This window comes from Scyliorhinus torazame, chromosome 7, assembly GCF_047496885.1.
Source record: "Scyliorhinus torazame isolate Kashiwa2021f chromosome 7, sScyTor2.1, whole genome shotgun sequence".
NCBI lineage: Eukaryota > Metazoa > Chordata > Chondrichthyes > Carcharhiniformes > Scyliorhinidae > Scyliorhinus > Scyliorhinus torazame.
In genome coordinates, this window is record NC_092713.1 from 226,270,166 (window position 1) to 226,293,456 (window position 23,291).

The 23,291-nt window shown below is 43.9% G+C and overlaps 1 protein-coding gene across 3 annotated transcripts in view; it reads left to right on the forward strand.

Moving 5' to 3' along the window:
* Nucleotides 1–16,152, forward strand: part of LOC140426867 (sideroflexin-1) — a 116,860-nt gene extending 100,708 nt beyond the window's left edge. For all 3 annotated transcript variants that reach the window (XM_072512108.1, XM_072512107.1, XM_072512109.1), the window contains exons 10-11: nt 475–522; nt 15,137–16,152. In XM_072512108.1, the coding sequence (XP_072368209.1) occupies nt 475–522; nt 15,137–15,233 (145 nt within the window). In that variant the 3' untranslated portion in view covers nt 15,234–16,152. The remainder of the gene's footprint in view (nt 1–474; nt 523–15,136) is intronic.
* The last annotated feature ends 7,139 nt before the right edge of the window (nt 16,153–23,291 follow it).

The window sequence follows — 23,291 nt, forward strand, 5'->3', positions numbered from 1 at the left end:
AGGCATATAATTTGCGAATGAAGTATTTCAAAGTGGCAGGCTCTCTTATAGTTTCTGCCAAGCCAAACCTAGCCCCGTAAAACTCTCAGATTCAGAATAAGTCCATTTGTGATATTTCCATCAAGTTGAAGAACTGATGGAAATTTTCCCATATGATTCAGTGTGGTGAGCAACTGGAATAGTGTCGATTTACCTGGGTCTCTGCTCAACTGAAGTCTCTGCTAGCTGCTAGTATACAGGTTTGGCCTCATGATGTTTACAACATTTTTGAATGAATTAAATAATATTTGTTCAAAAAATGTAGCTTTAATATTCAGAGCAAGTATTGTCAAAAAAATACTAATGGAACTTTTATCATGCCTTGATGGTTTAATAAATATTGGGAATATTTCAAATCCATTGGGAGGGAAATATATGTTGGCACATTGGTTGCATTCTGTCCATTTTTATTGTTGGTATCCTTTCTCATTTCAGCTTGGTATTTGCCACACCACTTTGCTGTGCATTGTTTCCACAGAAAAGGTAACAAAACAGTTCAAGCATGATATATGTCTGTTGATATTTTACATTGCTGCTAAGTTTTAAAAAGCAGAAGCAATCCATTTCATCCGGTAGTTTTAAGTCATGTTCCAAGCATGTACATAACTCTTGGTGCCAGGCTTGCAAATCCCTATGCTCTGTTGAATTAGAACTCTTTCACTATTCACGGTAATAAATTATTGTCCATTTTTAAAATAGCAGATGTTCTTTCCTGTGACCCATGCCACACCAGTCTCATTTTTAAAAAGTCACACTATTAGAACACCTGGCGAACTGTTGAACTGAATAGGTCAGGTCATGAAAATTAATGTTTATTGTCTTATCACAGAAGTTACGCATCCCTTAGAATGGCGCCCTGTTTCATCTTTTTCAAAATTCTGGTAGATGTCATCAATTCATTAATTTACAGAATCATTGATTATCCATCTTAATAATATGGCTAAATCACAGCTGACAGATATGGAACAAATTGGACAATGGACCAATAAATGGTGTGTTATCATAAATGCTAAAAAGACCAAGTCAATAACTGTCCAGGGAAAGATTGACCACATTAACCTTTATTTTTGTATGGGTAGATAGAAGTTTCTGGCGTTTCTAATATTCTGATAAGGTGTGATAGTGTAGTGGTTATGTTACCAGATTGTACACCAGAGGTACACCATGGCAATAAGAAATTGAATTAAATTAATTTGGTCATTTATGGGATGGTACCAAAACAAAACAAACAGCCAAGTTGTTGAAACTTTTGGACTTCCGGTGGCGTGATGTAAGGGGACCATGCACGTGAGGTGGCTCCCGCTGGAATGCTGATCTTTTTGCCCTTTTTTCTGGCACCACGGACCTTTTCCTTCTCAGGAACCTTTGTAATTTAGTGGAATAGAGTTTTCCCTTCTCTGAGATGCCAAGGAGAGACAAAGCCAAGAAGAATTCAAGCCGAAATCCGGCGACTGATTCCAAAGCCTCTCGGGGATCATCTGGAGGTAAGGTGGTGAGGGCGGATCCTTCCTCTCCAATCACTTGACAAACGACCGAAGCTCTCCCAGCATTTTTGCAAGCGAGCTAGATAAACACCGACAAAGCTTGGTGGTGGATCTTAAAGGTCAATTGAAGAGGCCTTTGTCCCCATTCATTTGGCTCTTGAAAAGGCAAAGAAGACCGTCGAAGCTCATGGAACTACAATTAAAAGCATGAAGGCAACATTTTCAGATCACCATGATCGGATCACCTCTCGGAGGCCGATATTACTAAGGTGGTTGAGAGCAAAAAGTCATTAAAAACTGAATGACCTGAAGAATAGGTCCAAGAGTCAGAGCATTTATAATGTGAGGTTGCCGAAGCCTTGATCTGGAGATCCGCCTCTTGCGGTGATTATAAGGTTTCATAGTTTTAAAGAAAAGGAGCAAGTTCTTAAATGGGCAAGGGAACATTGTGACCTCAAGTGGAACGACCACTCCATTAGGCTGTACCAAGAAATGAGTGCGGAACTAGCAAAAGAGAAGAGTTGCTTTTAATGGAGGGAAAGCCATCTTGTACAAGAATGGAGTCAGGTCAGAATGGTCTATCCAGCTCGCCTTCGAGTGACTGTTGGGAAAAGAGACCACTTTGACATGCCGGGAGATGCGGACTACTTTGGTCGAAAGCTCAAGTTGGGCGCTGTTTAATCTATTTTATGGCTCTGGGACGGACACTTCACATTTTATGTATTTTCATGTTCAGTGTTTGGGTGTGCTCATACAATGCCTGAGGTTAGATTTGAGGGATCTCTGCTGTTCGTTTTTTGCATCAATTTATTGTTCCTGTTCCTTTTTGTCATTGGGCATGAAAATAAGGATTTATTTTAGGTGCACTTTCCAAGGACTGGTGCAGACTCAATGGGCCGGATGGCCTCCTTCTGCACTGTAAATTCTATGATTCTATGATTTTCTAGTTGGAAATCTCCCTGCTAACTGGATGGTCGAGGGTTTTCTACACCTCATAACAGTAATTTTTAAAAACGAGCTTAGAGCTTGTGTTTTGTTAACTGTAGGTTTTAGGATAAGGTATTGTTTGTCACTGTTTCAATATGTCTTTTTGGGATTGGGAGCATTTAGGTGTCATTTTGCTGAAGGTTTCAGATGGATTTCCTTTGTCGGGTCATCTGACTTGCTTGGTGGCCATCTTGGGTGCAGCTTTTTACTTTATCTTTTCAATGTCCCTTGTTTGATATCTCTCTTTGGGAATGGCTGACTCCCTTTTAAGGGGTGATGGGAGACCTCCAAACCATTTGGTTACCTGGAATGTTGGGGGTTTGAATGGCCCAGTAAAACGGTCAAGGGCATTCACCCATCTTAGCCTCAACTCTAGTGTTGTTTACTTGCAGGAAATCTACTTGCGTGTCAAGGATCAGACCAGGTTACGCAAGGGTTGGGGTGGGCAGGTTTTTCACTCCCAAGGCCAGGGATACCGTAATTTTAATTAACAAGAGAGTTCAGTTCTCCTCTCAGATTATAACTGACCCTAATAGTCGATATATTATTGTTTGTTACTCCCTATCAAACACTCCAATCGTCAAGGTCTATGTTTATGCTCCTAACTGTGATGGCATGAATTTTCTCAACTCTCTTAGCTTCTCTCTCCAACCATGACCCGCACCAGATGATTTTAGGAGGCAACCTGAACTGTGTTTTGGATCCTAAATGGATGGTTCCAAACCTAAATCTCTTGACTTATACGGCATAGCCAGAACTTTTGTCTTCTTTTGTGGCACAGATGGGGGTGGGGGCAGGGTGGATCCCTGGCACTTTTCACACCCGACCGATAGGGATTTTTCCTTTTTTTTCGCATGTCCATCCATGCGTATTCCCGCATTGATTTTTTTTTAACTTTTGATCGGGCTCTCCTCCCTTCGGTAGTGGCTGCTGAGTACTTGGCACATTATTTCTGACCATGCTCCACATTTTGTTGATCTATTGTTGGGTCTGGGCCTGCCCAACTCCCTCCCTAGAGATTAGATACTACTCTGCTAGCAGATTTTTAAAAATATTGCAAGTGTTTGTCTACCTCTATAAGGATTCAATTAAATTAATCAAGTTTGACTCAATCTCTCCCTCCACGCTATGGGAGGGCCTGAGGCTATCCTTCCGGGAGAAATTATTTCTTTTTTTAAATATTTTATTGAAAATTTTTGGTCAACCAACACAGTACATTGTGCACCTTTACACAATATTATAACAACACAAATAACAATGACCTATTTTATAAACAAAAACAAAAAAAAATGAATAAATAATAAATAACAAAAATGAAAACTAACCCTAATTGGCAACTGCCTTATCACAAATAACACTCTCCAAAAATATAATTTAACAGTCCAATATATAATTATAAGTAGCAACGACCTATACATATTATACAGTATATATTAACAACCCTGAGAGTCCTTCTGGTTCCTCCTCTTCCCCCCCCCCCCCCCCCAATCCTGGGCTGCTGCTGCTGCCTTCTTTTTTCCATTCCATCTATCTTTCTGCGAGGTATTCGACGAACGGTTGCCACCGCCTCGTGAACCCTTGAGCCGACCCCCTTAGAACGAACTTAATCCGCTCTAGCTTTAGAAACCCTGCCATGTCATTTATTCAGGTCTCCACCCCCGGGGGCTTGGCTTCTTTCCACATTAACAATATCCTGCGCCGGGCTACTAGGGACGCAAAGGCCAAAACATCGGCCTCTCTCGCCTCCTGCACTCCCCGCTCTTGTGCAACCCCAAATATAGCCAACCCCCAGCTTGGTTCAACCCGGACCCCCACTACTTTTGAAAGCACCTTTGTCACCCCCATCCAAAACCCCTGTAGTGCCGGGCATGACCAAAACATATGGGTATGATTCACTGGGCTTCTCGAGCACCTCGCACACCGATCCTCCACCCCAAAAAATTTGCTGAGCCGTGCTCCAGTCATATGCGCCCTGTGTAATACCTTAAACTGAATCAGGCTTAGCCTGGCACACGAGGACGACGAGTTTACCCTGCTTAGGGCATCTGCCCACAGCCCCTCCTCGATCTCCTCCCCCAGCTCTTCTTCCCATTTCCCTTTTAGTTCTTCTACCATAGTCTCCCCTTCGTCCCTCATTTCCCTATATATATCTGACACCTTACCATCCCCCACCCATGTCTTTGAGATCACTCTGTCCTGCACCTCTTGTGTCGGGAGCTGCGGGAATTCCCTCACCTGTTGCCTCGCAAAAGCCCTCAGTTGCATATACCTGAATGCATTCCCATGGGGCAACCCATATTTCTCGGTCAGTGCTCCCAGACTCGCAAACTTCCCATCCACAAACAGATCTTTCAGTTGCGTTATTCCTGCTCTTTGCCACATTCCATATCCCCCATCCATTCCCCCCGGGGCAAACCTATGGTTGTTTCTTATCGGGGACCCCCCCCAAGGCTCCAGTCTTTCCCCTATGCCGTCTCCACTGTCCCCAAATCTTCAGTGTAGCCACCAACACCGGGCTTGTGGTGCAGTTCCTCGGTGAGAACGGCAATGGGGCTGTCACCATAGCCTGTAGGCTAGTCCCCCTACAGGACGCCCTCTCTAATCTCTTCCACGCCGCTCCCTCCTCCTCTCCCATCCACTTACTCACCATTGAAATATTATCGGCCCAATAATACTCACTTAGGCTCGGTAGTGCCAGCCCCCCCCTATCCCTGCTACGCTGTAAGAATCCCTTCCTCACTCTCGGGGTCTTCCCGGCCCACACAAAACCCATGATGCTCTTTTCAATCCTTTTTAAAAAAGCCTTCGTGATCACCACCGGGAGGCACTGAAACACAAAGAGGAATCTCGGGAGGACCACCATCTTAACCGCCTGCACCCTCCCTGCCAGTGACAGGGATACCATATCCCATCTCTTGAAATCCTCCTCCATTTGTTCCACCAACCGTGTTAAATTTAACCTATGCAATGTGCCCCAATTCTTGGCTATCTGGATCCCCAGGTAACGAAAGTCCCTTGTTACCTTCCTCAACGGTAGGTCCTCTATTTCTCTACTCTGCTCCCCTGGATGCACCACAAACAACTCACTTTTCCCCATGTTCAATTTATACCCTGAAAAATCCCCAAACTCCCCAAGTATCCGCATTATTTCTGGCATCCCCTCCGCCGGGTCTGCCACGTATAGTAGCAAATCGTCCGCATACAAAGATACCCGGTGTTCTTCTCCTCCTCTAAGTACTCCCCTCCACTTCTTGGAACCCCTCAACGCTATCGCCTGGGGCTCAATCGCCAGTGCAAACAATAATGGGGACAGAGGGCATCCCTGCCTTGTCCCTCTATGGAGCCGAAAATATGCAGATCCCCGTCCATTCGTGACCACGCTCGCCATCGGGGCTCTATACAACAGCTGCACCCATCTAACATACCCCTCTCCAAAACCAAATCTCCTCAACACCTCCCACAAATAATCCCACTCCACTCTATCAAATGCTTTCTCGGCATCCATCGCCACTACTATCTCCGTTTCCCCCTCTGGTGGGGCCATCATCATTACCCCTAACAGCCTCCGTATATTCGTGTTCAGCTGTCTCCCCTTCACAAACCCAGTTTGGTCCTCGTGGACCACCCCCGGGACACATTCCTCTATTCTCATTGCCATTACCTTGGCCAGGATCTTGGCATCTACATTTAGGAGGGAAATAGGTCTATATGCGGGTCCTTTTCCTTCTTTAAGAGAAGCGATATCGTTGCTTCAGACATAGTCGGGGGCAGTTGTCCCCTTTCCTTTGCCTCATTAAAGGTCCTCGTCAATACCGGGGCGAGCAAGTCCACATATTTTCTATAGAATTCGACTGGGAATCCATCCGGTCCCGGGGCCTTTCCCGCCTGCATGCTCCTAATTCCTTTCACCACTTCTTCTACCTCGATCTGTGCTAAGAAATTATTTCTTATACAGCGTACATGCTGAGGACTGTGAAATTGGAGCAGCAGAGGCTGGTGTATTTCATCCTAGAGGTGGATCACCAATACTCGCTCGATCAGAGCTACTTGCAAACAGGAAAACAATTACAGACTGAGTTTGAGCTACTGTCCATTAACAAGGCTGTATGTCAGTTACAGCGCTCCAGGGATACATGTTTGAGCACGGGGAGGAGGCCAGTCGTGATTTGGGCCTTGCCTCACAAGTATAATTTTGGAGGATCAAACAGGTTTCGTGAAGGACCGACAATTATCCGCCAATAATCGTCGCTGTTTCCAATTAAGGGACAATTTAGCGCAGCCAATTGACCTACGTTGCACATCATTTTGGGTTGTGGGGTGAGACCCTCGCAGACATGGGGACAATGTGCAAACTCCACAAATACAGTGATCTGGGTCCAGGATCGAACCCAGGTCCTTGGTGCTGTGCGCCATCAGTGCTTGCCACTGTGCTGCCCTTTACATCACCTTTTAAACATTATTCTTTCCCCCTCCCCTGCACCTGAGTCTGAGGTGATAGTACCTTTGGATTCATAAAAAGCATTTGATAGGTTGGAATGGGAATATTTATTTGAGATTCTTGGGAGATTTGGATTCAGCCACAAATTTGCCTCGTGGATTCGCTTGTTATACAATGCCCCTTCTGCCAGCTTTCTCACAAACACTGTATACTCTGATTACCTAACCAATTTTGTTTGACTTGGCAATATAGCCGCTCTTTATATCATTGAGGGCCTCTAGTCAATAGAGGGGTATTTGTTGTGATTGGGTGGAGCATCGGGTTTTGTTTTGCGAATGATCTACTTATGTTATGGACCCAACTCACTCCTTGGATGGGATAATGAAGACGTTTAATACCCCAGGTTCCTTCTCTGGTTATAAACTGAATCTAGGCAAGAGTTGACCCCACAGAACACACTTGACTAAGGCAAGGATGAGTGCGTTTTTTCCAAATGTGGAGGGCAGATGTGACCATTGTTCACTTGTCCTAGCTAACCATACACATGTTTTGGTCTACCCCAAACTTCCCAGTTTCTGGGCTTCCATTTTTAGCACTATATTGGATTTCTCCAGTTGGATTTAAATCCATGTCCATTGGTAGCCATATTTGCGGCTTCAGGTTCACTGGCTTTTCACTGTGGGGTAGGGCAGATGTTGTCGCCTTTGTCTCACTGATAGCCAGGAGGCGAATATTGCTTAGTTGGAGGTCTCCCATTCTGCCCAGTGCCTCTGTCTGGTTGGGCGATTTAATGTTGTTAGAGAAAATTAAATACACCTTCAGGGGGTCAGAGGGAAAGTTCTACCTGAGATGGCAAACATTTATCTCCTTTTTTAAGTATCTAGACACGGTCTGCTGTTAGGGCTTCAGTTATAGTGTTTAAGTTTAATTGTGTGTTTTAGATTTGCTTGTAATTTTTGATTTTGCTGGATGGTTGTTATTTTGTTATTATGTAAAACTTCAATAAACAAACCTTTAAAAAATGGTGTTGGAATTTTTACCAATGGGAACTTGCCAACCATGCCAGATCCAGTCTACTTATCACTTCTGACTTGCTTGACATGACTAATTCGCAACGCCATTTTGTGGCAATGATACCCTGCCTTTTTCATCTTAAGAGGTGGTCTTTTCTCCATATCCGTTGCTTCCCAAGTACATATCTCCTTTAGAAACACTCAATTAATTTTCCATTAGTAGACTTATAGGGACACGGCATTCCATGTACAGTCCCTTGTGTGAAGAAATTTTCCAACATTCACTTTTGTTCAAGCTCAACTTTGGGGAGGTGCTCTAGGGACATGGGTTCAAATCTTCCCACCGCAGCTGGTGGAATTTAAATTCAAAGCTGGGATATAAAGCTAGTCTTAGTAGTGGAGGCCATGACAGTTATCACCGAATGTTATGAAAACTCGTTCATTAATATTCTTTAGGGAAGGAAATCTGCCATCACTACCCGTTTTGGTCTACATATGACTCCAGACACTCAGAAGCATGGTTGACTTGCTGCTCTCTGAAATGTCCCAGCCAGCCACTTAGTTCGTAATTAGGGATGAGCAGCAAATGCTGGCTTTGCCAATGAATAAAACTGACTTGGCTCTTATTGCTACATTACAGCAGTGATACTTGATTGGCTGGAAAGATGTTTGGGACAGCCTGACGTATTGAAAATGTGCTTTACAAATGCAAGATCTTTCTTTGTAAGCTAAGATGATGTACGGATGTTCTAGATTACCTCAAGGAGGGATGAATTATTCCCTATTTTATCCTGTAACTTTATACTTCATTATGTTATGCATTTCTATTGGACCACCTTTGCAATATTTGACACGCAATAATTTATCAAATTTGGCAACGCCCCCCCCATTCCAAAAACGCCGGCCGCACTCGCCCACAAACCCTGAGCTCAACCCATTGACTTTCCTGAAAAAAGACTTGGGGACAAAAATAAGGATGTTCTGAAACATGAACGGAAACCTAGGCAGCACTGTCATTTTAACTGTCTGTACCCGCCCAGCCAGCGACAGCAGTGTGGTGATACACCACTGTACCTCCCTACCATTGTACATAGTATATAATAGTTGTGCGTAACGTGGCCCTGTAATACTGTGTATTGTACTGTAACTCTGCAGAGGTTCGGTCACTGGTAGGTAACCCGACCTGGCCACGGAGAGCTCCGCCTTAGCCACTCCCCCGGGAGTCAGTATAAGAACCTCTTCTGGGACAGCCCCCATTCTTTCTGGGGTCGTTTGTGTCGGGTAAGCCTCCCTTGTAGTATATTAAATTGATGCGCTAAGCGTCAAGAACCACAAAGACATGTTCGACAACAAACAACGAGGTAAAATCAAAAATGATAAGATATTACGGTGGAGGATCGAACTCTCCACCTACAATTATACTATCTTATACCGGCCAGGTAAGCTCAATGATCCTCCTGATGCCCTGTCCCGTAGTACTTGTGCCAACGCACAGGATGACCGGCTGCGGGCACTACATAATGACCTCTGTCACCCAGGCGTCAGGCGGCTCTACCACTACATCAAGGGCCACAACCTACCCTTCTCAGTCGAGGAGGTCAAGGCCATGACTAGGGACTGCCAAGTCTGTGCGGAGTGCAAGCCGCAATTCTACAAGCCAGACAAGGCGCACCTAATCAAGGCCACCCGCCCCTTTGAACGTCTCAGCATTGACTTCAAAGGGCCCCTCCCCACCCGCAACCGCAACACGTACTTCCTCAACGTCATCGACGAGTACTCGCGGTTCCCCTTCGCCATTCCCTGCCCCGACACGACCTCCGCCACCGTCATCAAAGCGTTGCACGACCTCTTCATGCTGTTCGGTTATCCCAATTACGTTCACAGTGACCGGGGCTCCTCCTTCATGAGCGAGGAGCTGCGTCGGTACCTGCTCGCCAGGGGCGTTGCCTCGAGCAGGACGACCAGCTACAACCCCCGGGGGAACGGACAGGTGGAGAGGGAGAACGCGACTGTTTGGAAGGCCGTGCTGCTAGCCCTCAAGTCCAAAGGCCTACCAGTCTCCCGTTGGCAGGAGGCCCTCCCGTCCGCACTCCACTCCATCCGGTCTCTTTTGTGTACTGCAACGAATGCTACCCCTCATGAGCGGATGTTTCCCTTCTCCAGGAGATCGGCATCCGTGACATCGCTTCCATCCTGGCTCCTGTCCCCGGGAGACGTCCTGCTCCGCAAGCACGTGCAGACCTCTAAGGCGGAGCCACTGGTGGAGAGAGTCCGTCTCCTCCACGCCAACCCACAGTACGCGTACATAGCGTACCCCGACGGGCGTGAGGAGACCGTCTCCATCAAGGACCTGGCCCCCTCTGGGGCCCCTGCCGCCCTCGCCCCGCAACCTCCACCCCACTCCCTCTCTGCTCCCGTCGATCCCTCGGCCTGTTACTACTCCGTGCCAGCCGCTGTCATCCCGCAGTTTCGCCTCGAGCCAGCCGAAGCGGTGGGGGAAGTCATGCCGCCTCGCAAACCAGCACCACCGACCGCACAGATACCGCCGGACACTACCTCAGCGCCGCAGCTCCGACGTTCAAAGAGATCGACCAAACCCATCGTTCGTCTCGACCTTTGACGACACGGAACCTCCTGATGGACTCTGTTCACTGCTCCGAATTTTCACACCGGACTTCCTTCTAAACAAGGGGTGAATGTGGTGATACACCACTGTACCTCCCTACCATTGTACATAGTATATAATAGTTGTGCGTAACGTGGCCCTGTAATACTGTGTATTGTACTGTAACTCTGCAGAGGTTCGGTCACTGGTAGGTAACCCGACCTGGCCACGGAGAGCTCCGCCTTAGCCACTCCCCCGGGAGTCAGTATAAGAACCTCTTCTGGGACAGCCCCCATTCTTTCTGGGGTCGTCTGTGTCGGGTAAGCCTCCCTTGTAGTATATTAAAGCCTGAGTTAAAGTCTCACATGTCTTTGTGGTTCTTGACGCTTAGCGCATCAAGCAGCAACACGTCCCACCTCTTAAAATCCATCTTCATCCTTTCCACTAATCGGGCCAAGTTCAATCTATTCAGCTGGATAAAAGCAAATTACTGCGGATGCTGGAATCTGAAACGAAAGAGAAAATGCTGGAAAATCTCAGCAAGTCTGGCAGCATCTGTAGGGAGAGAAAAGAGCTAACGTTTCAAGTCCGCTTTGACAAAGAGTCATCGAGGCCTTGAAACGTTAGCTCTTTTCTCTCCCTACAGATGCTGCCAGACTTGCTGAGATTTTCCAGCATTTTCTCTTTCTATTCAGCTGGACCCAGCTCCACACCACCTGAATACCAAGGTACCTAAAATTCATTCCCATCATCCTGAATGGAAACTCCCCAACCTCCTTTCATGCACTCTGTCATTAAGCGGGAACATCTTGGTCTGGATTCTCCAGTCTCCGACGCCGAGATCGCGTTTGGCGACAGGGCGGAGAATCCGTTTTGGCGCCAAAATCGGGACCGTCGCCGGTTTTTCAATTCTCCATAGCCTGAAAATCGGGAGCGCGCCGCACCAAGTATCCACCGCCTCAGGCCGTTGCCTGAGGCCCTCCCCGCGATGCTTCGTTGCCAACCGGCCGAATTCCCAATGGCGTGGCTTAGTTGTGCTCGCACCTCGCATGGCGGTTGCAGACTCAGTCCGGGGCCACCACAGTCTGGGTAGGGCCGATCGGCGGGCAGGGGGAACTTCATTCGGGGCTGGGGGCAATGTGGGCGGCGGTCAGGGGTGCGCAAGCGGCCGATGCGGGGCACTACTTCGGCGGTCCAGGTCTGCGGGCTGAGTCCGCCATGGAGCACAGGGCGGCGCATGCACAGCCTCTGAATTGGAAGTGCTGGGGCCTGTATCGGCAGTTCCCTGCTAGCCCCCAGCAAAACGGGGAATAGGTGGCCTTGACGCCAGTTTCCCTTGCTTAAGACCACCATTTTCACAACGGCGCCAGCACTTAGTCTCAAAATCGGAGAATCCAGACCCTTATTCTTTCCCATGTTCAACTTATAACCTGAAAACTGAGCAAATTCCCGAAGATCTCCATAAACCCCCCAATGCTGCCCAACGGGTCCCAAATACAAAATAACAATCTGTATTCAGAGGAACCCTATTTTTGGCAACCCCCCCCCCCCCCCCCCCCCAAGCGCAATCCCTCTCCAGTCCATCAACATCCTAAGCGCCATTCCAACGGCTCTATCGCCAAGGCGAACAGCATCAGGGAGAGCGGGCACCCCTGCCTTGTCGCGCGGTGAAGCCCAAAGTACCATGAACTCACTCAGTTCTTCCGCACACTCGCCACTTTCAGCAGCTTGACCCAAACTATGAACCCCTGCCCAAACCTGAACCGCCCAGCACCTCCAACAGATATGCCCATTCCACTTGGTCCTTCTCCGTGTCCATCACCACTACCTCCTGCCCCCTCAAAGGCATCATAATCATACTATGTAACCTCCATACATTCACCGAAAGCTGCATTCCTTTCACAAAACCTATCTAATCCAATCAATGTGTGTTCAATCCAGAATATTCCCCAATACTCGCCTCAGATCATCCCAATTCGGGGCAGAAACGTTTACCAGCATCCCCTCCAGTTTCCCACTGACCACCACATATCTACCCCCGGATCGGCTACATTGCTCCCCTGTCGAAGAAAAGGCACACTCATCATCATCGCTCCCCATCGAAACTCATCCCAAATTGCCCACCCCATCAAAACTCCTCTCCATGCCCTCACTCCTCCCAGTCCATGGTCTCTCATAAAGTCTATCGATTCCTCTGACGAGTCAAAATAGAACTCCTGTTTCTGATGTATCATCCACAAGCGGGCAGGGTACAAAACCCTGAACTTCAGCCCCTTTTTGAAGAGGGCAGCCTTTATCCGGTTGAATCCGCTCTCCTCTCCCCGAACTCCGCACCCAGGTTTTGTAGACCCCCAGCTCACCTCCTTCCCAGGTTCACCTCCTGGTCTGCCTCGCCATTTCAAAATCTTTTCTTTGTCCAAGAACGCCACCATTGCCCTCGGCTGCTCTCCCACCTGCAGCCTCCTTCTCAGCGCCTAATCCACCTCGAGGGGCTGATTAAAGGTCCCTCTCCCATCAAATGCTCCAGCATCCTCACTGCATACTTGCTGGCCACTGCTCCCTCAGGCATCCCGACGATCCTCAAGTTGTCTCCTGCAGCAATTTTCTGGGTCCTCCAATTTCTCTCTCAACCACTTCTGGCTGTCCAAGACCATCCCCAACTCTGACTCCAAATAGGCCATCCGCTACTTCTGCTCCCCTACCGCCTCCTCCTTTGAATCGCCTGGTCCTGAACCTCCAATCTCTACCCCACTCTCTCTATCCTATCGCAGCCCTAAGCGGCTCCACCACCTTAGCCAGGTCTTCCAAAGCCACCTTCCACTGCTGCTGGAATTTTCTGTTCAAAATCTCCATCAGCTGCTTCATCGACTACTGGGTTAGATTGTATCCCTTGTTCCTATTGGATCCAAAGAATACTACCTGAAATACTAAGCTGTATTTGTCATTGTCTATACTTATTATAAATTAAAAAGTGTGTGGAACAGAGAGTCAAGTTAATTGGGTCTTTTCTGGATTGCCACAGGGTTCGTCTGTTGGACCCCAGCTATTTACAATCTATATTAATGACTTGGATACAGGGATAGAAGGAACTATAGCCAAATTTGCAGATAACACAAAATTCGGTGGGGCAGTAAGTTGCAATGAGAAAATAAGAACCGTACAAATGGATATAGATAGGTTAGGAGAGTGGGCCAAAATATGGCAGATGGAGTTTAACATGGGTAAGTGTGAGATCATGCATTTTGGTCTAAAAAATGGAAAGGCAACTTATTATCTAAATGGGAAGAGACTTTGGGGTGCTCCGATGCAGAGGGATCTGGTTGTCCTTTTACATGAGTCACAGAAAACAAGCATGCAGTTGCAGCAGATAATAAGGAAAACAAATGGAATGTTGGCATTAATAGCAAAAGGAATTGTGGAAAAAGGTAAGGAAGTGTTGTTGCAACTATACAAGACATTGGTCAGATCGCTCCTGGAGTATTGTGCACAGTTTGGTCTCTCTATTTGAGGAAAGATGTAGTGGCATTGGAGGCAGTTCGGAGGAGGTTCACTAGATTGATTCCAGAGATGAGGGGTTTGTTGTATGAGGAGAAATGGAACAGTTTAGGCCAATACTCTCTAGAGTTCATAAGAATGAGAGATCACATTGAGGATGTTAAGCTCGGGAGATTAAATTGCCTACTCCCGCTCCTAGGTCATGTGTTCTAGGGAGGAGATGCTCGGGCTGATTTCGCAATCCAGCTCTTGGCCTGTAACATTGTAGGTAGCAGATGAGGAACATATCACAGTAACACAACGGTTAGCAATGTTGCTTCACAGCGCCAGGGTCCCAGGTTCGAGTCCCGGTTTGGGTCACTGTCTGGGCGGGTTTCCTCCGGGTTCTCCGGTTTCCTCCCACAAGTCCCGAAAGATGTGCTGTTAGGTGAATTGGGCATTCTGAATTCTCCCTCTGTGAACCCGAACAGGTGCCGACGAGGGGCTTTTCACAGTAACTTCATTGCAGTGTTAATGTAAGCCTACTTGTGACAATAAAGATTATAGAAGATTGGCCTAATTCTGTTCCTATATCTTATGAAATGTTATACTTTCCTCCAAGATGTTTATCCTCTGCAAAGCTGGATATTCTCTCCTTTGTCCCTATACTTGTCCACAGTGTGAACAGCCAGCAACCTATCACCAATTCCTGAGACACCACTTGGCTGGCACTTCAAAGTCTACTCCAGTGCTCAAGTCAGATGTGTAATGGAATGGTCGCCATACTCCTGGATAGGTCAGCCACATTGTTTAAGCATACTGAGCAGGACAGAGCCATTTGTTTGATTGGTGCCCCTGCTAATAAATGAATATTTCCCTCTGCCATCACAGGTGTAGCAGAAATGTAGGTCCACAGAATGCACCACAGTGACTTAGCTTTCATTTAGGATGTAACTTATAACCAAATCATAGTGTAGAATCATTGTATAAACTTGAATAAAAATTATGTACCTAAATTTCCATTCTCATTTGGCCAATTCATGAGAGATTATATTTGCCTGAACTGTCTTGAGATGCCTTTGTTTAATTTTTACAGTTCTATGTCTGTGAACCGTCTTGAGCATGATATTCAGGCCAAAGTTCGAAAGACCAGTCCTGGGGTGGAATATGTTTACTTCAACAAAGGATTGTGAAAGCACAAAATAACTGAAGATAAACACCAAGCAATCCAATTTGTAGTGAGTTTGTTGTGCCAAAATTGAAGAACTGTTTTTCTTTGTCTTAACCCATTTGTACTTTTTTCAAAAAGCTAATTTAATTATTTAAAATTACTAATCTAAATTAATTCTAATTGATATTAGGTTTGTATGTTGTTTTTTAAAAAAGGCAACAGTTTGTGCTCTCTGCATTTATGTGGTCTGTTTCTAAAATAACTTAATACCATTACCAATGTGAACCTTGTCAGTTAACTGACCCAGCACAAAACATCACCATGAATCAAATGTGTGTTTACTACATTCCACCTTATTAAATTTTTTGTACTGTGTTTACAGTTATTTGCTAATTAGAATAGAACAGAAAATAAATCTTGTGACTGTGTTGAGTATCATGTAAACATAATTGTATTGGAGAGTTAGCTTAAACATTTAAATTTGAATTGTGTAGCAAGGTAATGAGTGAAAGCATCAGAAGGTAATTCTCCATTCGATAAATTGTATGTCTTGTGGACTTTGGCAATTGAATAATGTTTAAGCTCCAGATTGGGAATAAAGGACAGCGTATCTAGATATGTGAGCTATTAAATACTTGAAATAATGCAGTATTGATTTCTGTGATCAGAAGGTGATAATGGTTTTAAAATTTATAATCTCAATGACAATTGTGCAATAAAACTACAGTGTTGCTCTATAAGCACATTCTTAAAAATAATTTGCATTCCTAGATATTTAATGCCTTTAGGACTTATTAAATTAAATCATGAATATAGGAATACAATACAGTTTTAATAGGAAAGTATTAGTATATTGTCTTGCAAGTGTTTCAATCAATGGAAGTGTATTATTTTGATGAAACTGGAAAATAAAACCTAAATAAAGTCAAACTTCAAGATAAGATAGTTTCTGTATTTTGGATATTCTAATAATTGCCTAGATGTAACTTGGCTCAAAGAATAATAGATCTCCTTTTTACAAAGAAGAATGTGTTGTCATTGAAGGCAAGTGTAACACAGTATACACCATTTATTTTCCATGAAATTAAATTACTAGAGTTGTCTGTCAAAACCTATTTGTGCTTGGAAATGAATTCAATACTGTTAAGTAACGAATTTGCTCTGCTACATTACCCTTCTATGTTCGATCTACAGCAGCCATCCGTTTGCTTGACTACTAGAACGCAGTACATTTTATGTAGAGCAAACCTACTCCATGAGAGTCACTGGATTTAGTATTGCTTTCCTAAAACCAATGCTGTTACTCTACACAAAAATCTTTAATCGAAAGTGTACAGCAAATTGTATCTTCCTTGGTTGGCGAAATGTCAAAAACAATTAGGTTGAAATTAATCTAGCGTGGTGATGCAAAACAGACGATAACCAATAAACTGCCTCTTTTACACCCTGCCTGGTTATATTTTCCATTGAAGACTTTTAACAGAATGTTGACCATGTACCTGTACTCCTATTAGGGTTATAAATTATTTAAAATTAGAAACATTTAACTACTTAATTTGATTAGACTTTAAATTTGCTGAGGTAAAGTGTCAAAGATATTTAGTAAAACTAGAAAAAGAGGTCAGAACCTTTTAAGAAAGCTCAATCCATTTGTTATTGTAAGGAGTTTTAGTATTATATAATGTTGGTGCATGAGCAGTAATGTAATATAAGAGTCCTGTGTGACAAATTCCATCTTTTCCACCTGGACTAAGTAGAGTCCAAAGTTATCATTGCTTGAAATTACCTCAGTTCATTTGCTACTGAAACACTCTTCCTTGCCTTTGTCCTCTCCAGATTCTATTATTCCTGGCCTGCTTCCTATCAGCCATCCACCGTGACTTTTTTTTAGTTCCTCAAAAGCTTTGTGGCATCAAACCTATCCCACAGCTAGTTGCACTCTATCATCATACCTGTCTATGCTGACCCACGTTGGGTTCCAGACCCAAAACCTCAAATTCAAAATTGCCTTCATTGTGTTTACATCCTCCCATGGTCTCAGTCTCTTCATTTCTAACTTCCTCCTACCTGAAAATCCACATGTATGTTCCTTCCTTCGCTCTCCATTTCCTCCACCGCACCTCCCCACCCCCTTGACCACCCACCAATTGAGAATAGCAGCAATCATTCTCCATCTATTTGAGTGTATCTGTTTTGCTGTCCATTGGTTTACTGGAGTTGGCAATATTGACTTTTATACTTGAACAGTTCAACTATTTTAGTTAATTAATTTTTTAAGAGTATGTTTGTTAAAGATTTTTCTTATAAGTGGGTGGTGCCAAGGGGAAGAGGGGAAAGCCTTGCGCAAAAAATCACAAATGAAAATACCTTAAAAGACTGAAATATGGCTGTTGGGATTTCTCCATCAACTCCTTAAAACTAGCAAACCTCTCCTCAACAAACAGGTCTCCAAACCTCTCCAGACTCTTCTCCCAAGACTTAAATGCTGAGTCAAAATCTGCTGGCAGAAAAAGGTAATTGTTGCAGATGAGGGCTAGCGAAGACCAAGAACAGAGCTTGAAATGCTGCTTGAACTGCTTCTAAATTCTCAGGGTGGAGAACGGAGAGAAGCTATGGAACGTCACTATTACCTCAGGATGAGGCCTCTGCCAGAGTGTAGAGTGGGCTCGATGCAACTCAGGAAGGGAAGTGCATCCACCCTCCCCTCCATCTTCCTAAACATCTCTGTGAAGTACTCCATAGGTCTTGGCCTTCCATCCTCTCTATGAGTCCCACAGTTTGAATGTTTTGCCTCCTGGACCGATCCTCTAGATCATTCAACTTGGTCTTCAATAACTTATTCGCTTCGGCCACAACAAACATCCCTTCTTCCGGAGACAATCTGATGACTGTGTCTTGAAAGGGCCACTTCCATATCTTTTATCGTGGCTGCATTGGCTTTCATGGTTTTATTGGTCTTCTCCAGAGTTGCTCAGATGGGGGTCAATGCCGCCTCCATTAATTTCCAGAGGCCCTCTGACACAATCTGCCAGTGTTTATCAAATTCCTTCACCAAGGTACTTGAAAGCACCTCAGCTGTTACAGGAGTGGCCGGAGCCCCAGAGGCTGCCTCCGCCATTTTATCTGCCGACGCACTCTGAGAAGCCTCTGACTCCGTTGATGAACTTCTGCTGTCCACCTTCTTTTCCCTGGCTTTTCTGGGTATTTCAATCATATAAGATCCTTATACCATTATTTAAACGGGTTCCAAAAGAAAATACCCGCTGATACTGAGATAAAAGCCACCTCACGTGCGTCTTCCCCACACTACGCCACCGGAAGTCTTCGTTAATGAAGTTGAATTGCATATTTTCTTTTAAGTCACCATCCGATCCTTATTAGTTATCCCAAAATGTTCAAAAGCACAGATTTTAAACATTAAGCGAAGTTGGACGTTGGTCTATCATCTGTGAAACTTAGATTCAAATCCAATCTTACACTGAGAGAATGAAGGTTTTCTCAGTTGATTATGAGGAATCCTGTGGTAAGTGAATCTGGGTAATTTCTAATGATCGGTCAACAGTGCAACTGTGGAACAGTGTTCCTAAGTTGCCACTGAACTTCTTTTTTTTTTTAAAATAAATTTAGAGTACCCAATTAATTTTTCCAATTAAGGGGCAATTTAGTGTGGCCAATCCACCTACCTTGCATATCTTTGGGTTGTGGGGGCGAAACCCACGCAAACACGAGGAGAATGTGCGAACTCCACATGGACAGTGACCCAGAGCCAGCATCGAACCTGGGACCGCGGCACCGTGAGACTGCAGTGCTACCACTGCGCCACCCTGCTTCCCAAGTTGCCACTGAACTAACAAGTTAAATCAAATTGGATGGCTGATGTTGGAACCTCTTAAAATGTTCTTTTGAGTCCAGGATAGAGAATAAGCAGCTTTACTATGCAATACCTAACCTGATACTAACACTGCCAAAAGTAACCAAAGCCAACATTCCTCTCCTTGATGAACAGAAAATTCACTGAAAAGAATGACCTGAACTGTTCACATTTAGTTTAAAGAGTGGATGTGATGTTTACTGCTTAATCTGCTAGGTATGGTCGTTTTTCTAATCACAAGCATTTCAACTGAAATAATCCATCTCTGTGGGCAGAATAGGATACTCGGATGTTGTGGTAATGTAGAATTTCAAAGAGTCCTTTATTGTTATGAAACTTTGTGGTTAAAAGTAGCTCCATGGTATATACAATTCCCTGGCAGATTAGCACAGAAGATGAAGAAAACACCACATATAAATTACCTGCCAAGGATTTGTGGTTTCCAAACATTCTGAATGGATTTTAATATGTTGCTCTTTTTGAAGACAATCTCCTAAGGTGCCAATTTCCTTTTGCCATATCTCAAAAGTTGAGCCTTGTTTACAATTTTCAAAGCGATAGCATCATTTTCTTGAATTAATGAATTTAATTAATAATTGAAAAGGAACAATGCATCCATAAGTAAATTTATTTTTGAGAGGATTCATTCTTCGTTGAATGGATTCAATGATATTTGCAAAATGGCTTCTTGAGCTTTTGACATGCCCCTGAAATCATAAGTCATTGCGCTGTTTCCTTTTCTTTAAGTCTTTATTCAAAACTAATTTCCATTAATTTTTTTAATTGCAATTTTCTTCCCTCCACATATCAAAATATTGGTTCCTTGCTGGGATATAGTATTTGGAGAATGTAGCCATGCAAGCCTATTGGATATTTAACCGCGGTGACATCATAAGTGAGGCCTGCCACCGACAGCCAGGTTTGGGCTGTTCCAAAATCTGCATTGATCTTCACCTTTAATTCATTTTGGATTTATTAAATCATGTCATGGGGATAATACTCATCAAAAGCATCTTAATGTTGCACGTAGTATTATAATTCTGATTATACATAAATATAATCTACTTCTAACTTCAGTGGCCATTATGCATTCGCTAGGTACTGTGTCCCAGTAAGGAATCGATATTTTGATGTGCGGAAGGAAGAAATTTGCAAATTTTTAAAAATGAAATGGAACATAAATTATGAATAAAGAATGGGTTAATAGAATGCAAATGACTTTTGCAATGACTTTTGATCTCGGCTGTATGTCAGAAGCGGAAGAAGCCATTTTGCAAAACTCACTGAATTAATTCAATGAGCAATGAACTTTCTCAAATAAATTGATTTATTACATATCTGAACATATGGTAAAGAGCTGTCCTTATGTTGAGACATGATAAATCAATCCTGATGGCTTTCCAAATTTTCAGAACAGCAGTACACATTAATGTAAAGCAACTATGCCAGTACATTCCAGAATGGTTTACTTCTACAGTTAGGTCCTCGGAAACTGCTACTTAGAGCTGGAAATTAGAAGCATATCAATGGAAAAAGTATCTCGCATAGCAATGAAAAACAAAGAAAATTTGCTTCTCCAGCAAAAGCATGATTTGCGCATTGTAGCTGCAATAAGTTGCGATCCTGTCATGATAGAAAAATGTTTAATTTGTGAATTAATTTAAGGATAGTGTCTACCTCAGATTACTAACTTTTTGTATTCTAGTTAACAAAATTATATCCACTGAACCAACTTACTCCGGAAGTAGCTTTGGAAAATCCAGCATCGAATTAGAGGAACTGATGATCACACAGCACAGAACGAGCCCATTCGGCCCATCGTGTCTGCACTGGCTCTCCAAATAAGCATTATGATTTAGTGCCATTCTCCTGCCTTTTCCTCGTACCCCTATACATTATTCGTTTTTATTCGCAGAATCGTCTAATGCCCTCTTGAATGGTTCGATTGAACCTGCCTCCACCACATTTCCAGTCATGCATTCCAGATCCAAAAAGCTTGCTTTTTTCGCATCACATTTGCTGCTTTTGCAAAGAACTTTAAATCTGTGCCCCTCGCATTCTTGATCCTCTTACGAGCAGAAACAGTTTGTCCCACGGGCAGCACGGTAACATAGTGGTTAGCATTGTAGCTTCACAGTGCCAGGGTCCCAGGTTCGATGCCCCGCTGGTTCACTGTCTGTGCGGAGTCTGCACGTTCTCCCCGTGTCTGCGTGGGTTTCCTCCGGGTGCTCCGGTTTCCTCCCACCATCCAAAGACGTGCAGGTTAGGTGGATTGGCCATGATAAATTGCCCTTAGTGACCAAAAAGGTTAAGAGGGGTTATTGGGTTACGGGGATAGAGTAAGTGAGGACTTAAGTGGGTCGGTGCAGACTCAATGGGCCGAATGGTCTCCTTCTGCACTGTATGTTCTATGTCCCTATCTACTATATCCATCCCCTCACCTCTATCAAATCTCCACTTAGTCTTCTCTCCAAGAGAACAGTCATAACCTCTAAACCTCATAACTGAAATTTCTCATCCTTGGAACCATTCTTGTAAAGTTATTCTGCACAATCTCCAATGTGTTTTAGGGCAGCATGATGCTGCAATGGGCTAGCACTGCTGCCTCACAGCGCTGAGGTCCCAGTTTGATCCCAGCTCTGATGTAATGTTTGCAATTCTTCAATCCTCTGGCACCGCCTAGCCCCATCCAGAGTCAAGGAAAAACTGAAAAATTATGGCTAGCACTCCTGTAATTTCCACTCTCATTTTCTTCAATATCATTGGTTTCATCTCATCCAGTCTTGGTGCCTTGTCAACCTAGTGATTGTCTATCCAGCATTGGCTTCTTATCAGTTTCTAATGACAGAATTTCCTCTTCTGCCACATGGCCTGGGTAACATCCACCTTGGTAAAGACAGTTGCAAAGGATTTATCTAATACCTCAGCCATGTCTCTTGCCTCCATGTGTAAATTCCCTTTTAGGTCTAATCAGTCCTCCTTTTACCATCCTTTTACTATGTGTATTGATACGACCCCCTGGGCTGATGTGTGGTCAATTCCAGCCCCACTTGTCCTGGAGTCACAACACAATTGAAATTAATAAATCTTACAAAAACACCTAAAGCCTTTGGCTGCCCAATAACTACAGTGACCAAGTTTGTAAATTTAAACAAAATTAATTTTATTAATAACAATAATTATAATTAAATATGCAGTAAATACAACACATTAACTATTATCTAATTCCTAACCCTCATTCTAACTTGGTCCCTTCCAGCTCCCTGCAGGTTGCTTTTAATTTCCAATGCCTGAAGCTGGAGCTCTCTGATGCTTTTTCTGCTCTCTTTTGCTTCTTCCTCTCTCTCTAATTCCAACTTCCTCATTTCAGTTCCCATTTGAAAAACCTTTTTTATTTTTGCTGAATTGTTTCATTTGTAACTGGATTTTACCTAATTCAACTGATTGTTGCCATGGCCCAGGCTGTATTTCTGGCATTTCTTTCAAATATAAATGCTGAGCAATCGCTTCAGTTATTTCTACCTTCCTAGCTTTAGCTGGCACTTCTATTTTTAATTCACCTGCCAATTCGACTAGCTTGTCTTTTTGAAACCCTTTTTTAAAAAAAACAGAGGCAAGCCACCCACCTGAAGAGAAATCTTATCAGCCCCCAGAGCTATTGTGTTATACCACCACAAACCTGGCGTCTCTTTTTAATTTATACTGTAACACAAATGTCTCTGTCTACCATTCCAAAGATCACAGACCCAAGCCCCCAAATTATGTTATGATCCGTGGGCTAGTATGTGGTCAATTCCAACCCCACTTGACCCGGAGTCGCAACACAATTGAAATTAATAAATAATTCTTAGAAACACATCCAAAGTCTTTGGCCCTTGGTTGCCTAATAACTACAGTCACCAGGTTTGTAAATTTTAACACAATTAATTTTATTGATAAAATAGCTATAATTCAAATCACAGCAAATACGACAGATTAACTATTATCTAATTCTTAACTGCCACTCTAACTTGACCCCAGCCCTCTAATATAAAGGATAAAAGTCTTTGTTTCAGTTGGTTATTTTCCAACACACCTTTCTTCAGTCCAGGCTTTCGGTTTGAAGTTTCTGTTTCCAGTCTGTAATGGTTTTCACGGTAGATTCATTCAGGTCTCTGCAGTTTCAGAAATACAGCAGCCATAAAGCTTTTCTGGAGAAAAATGAAAGAA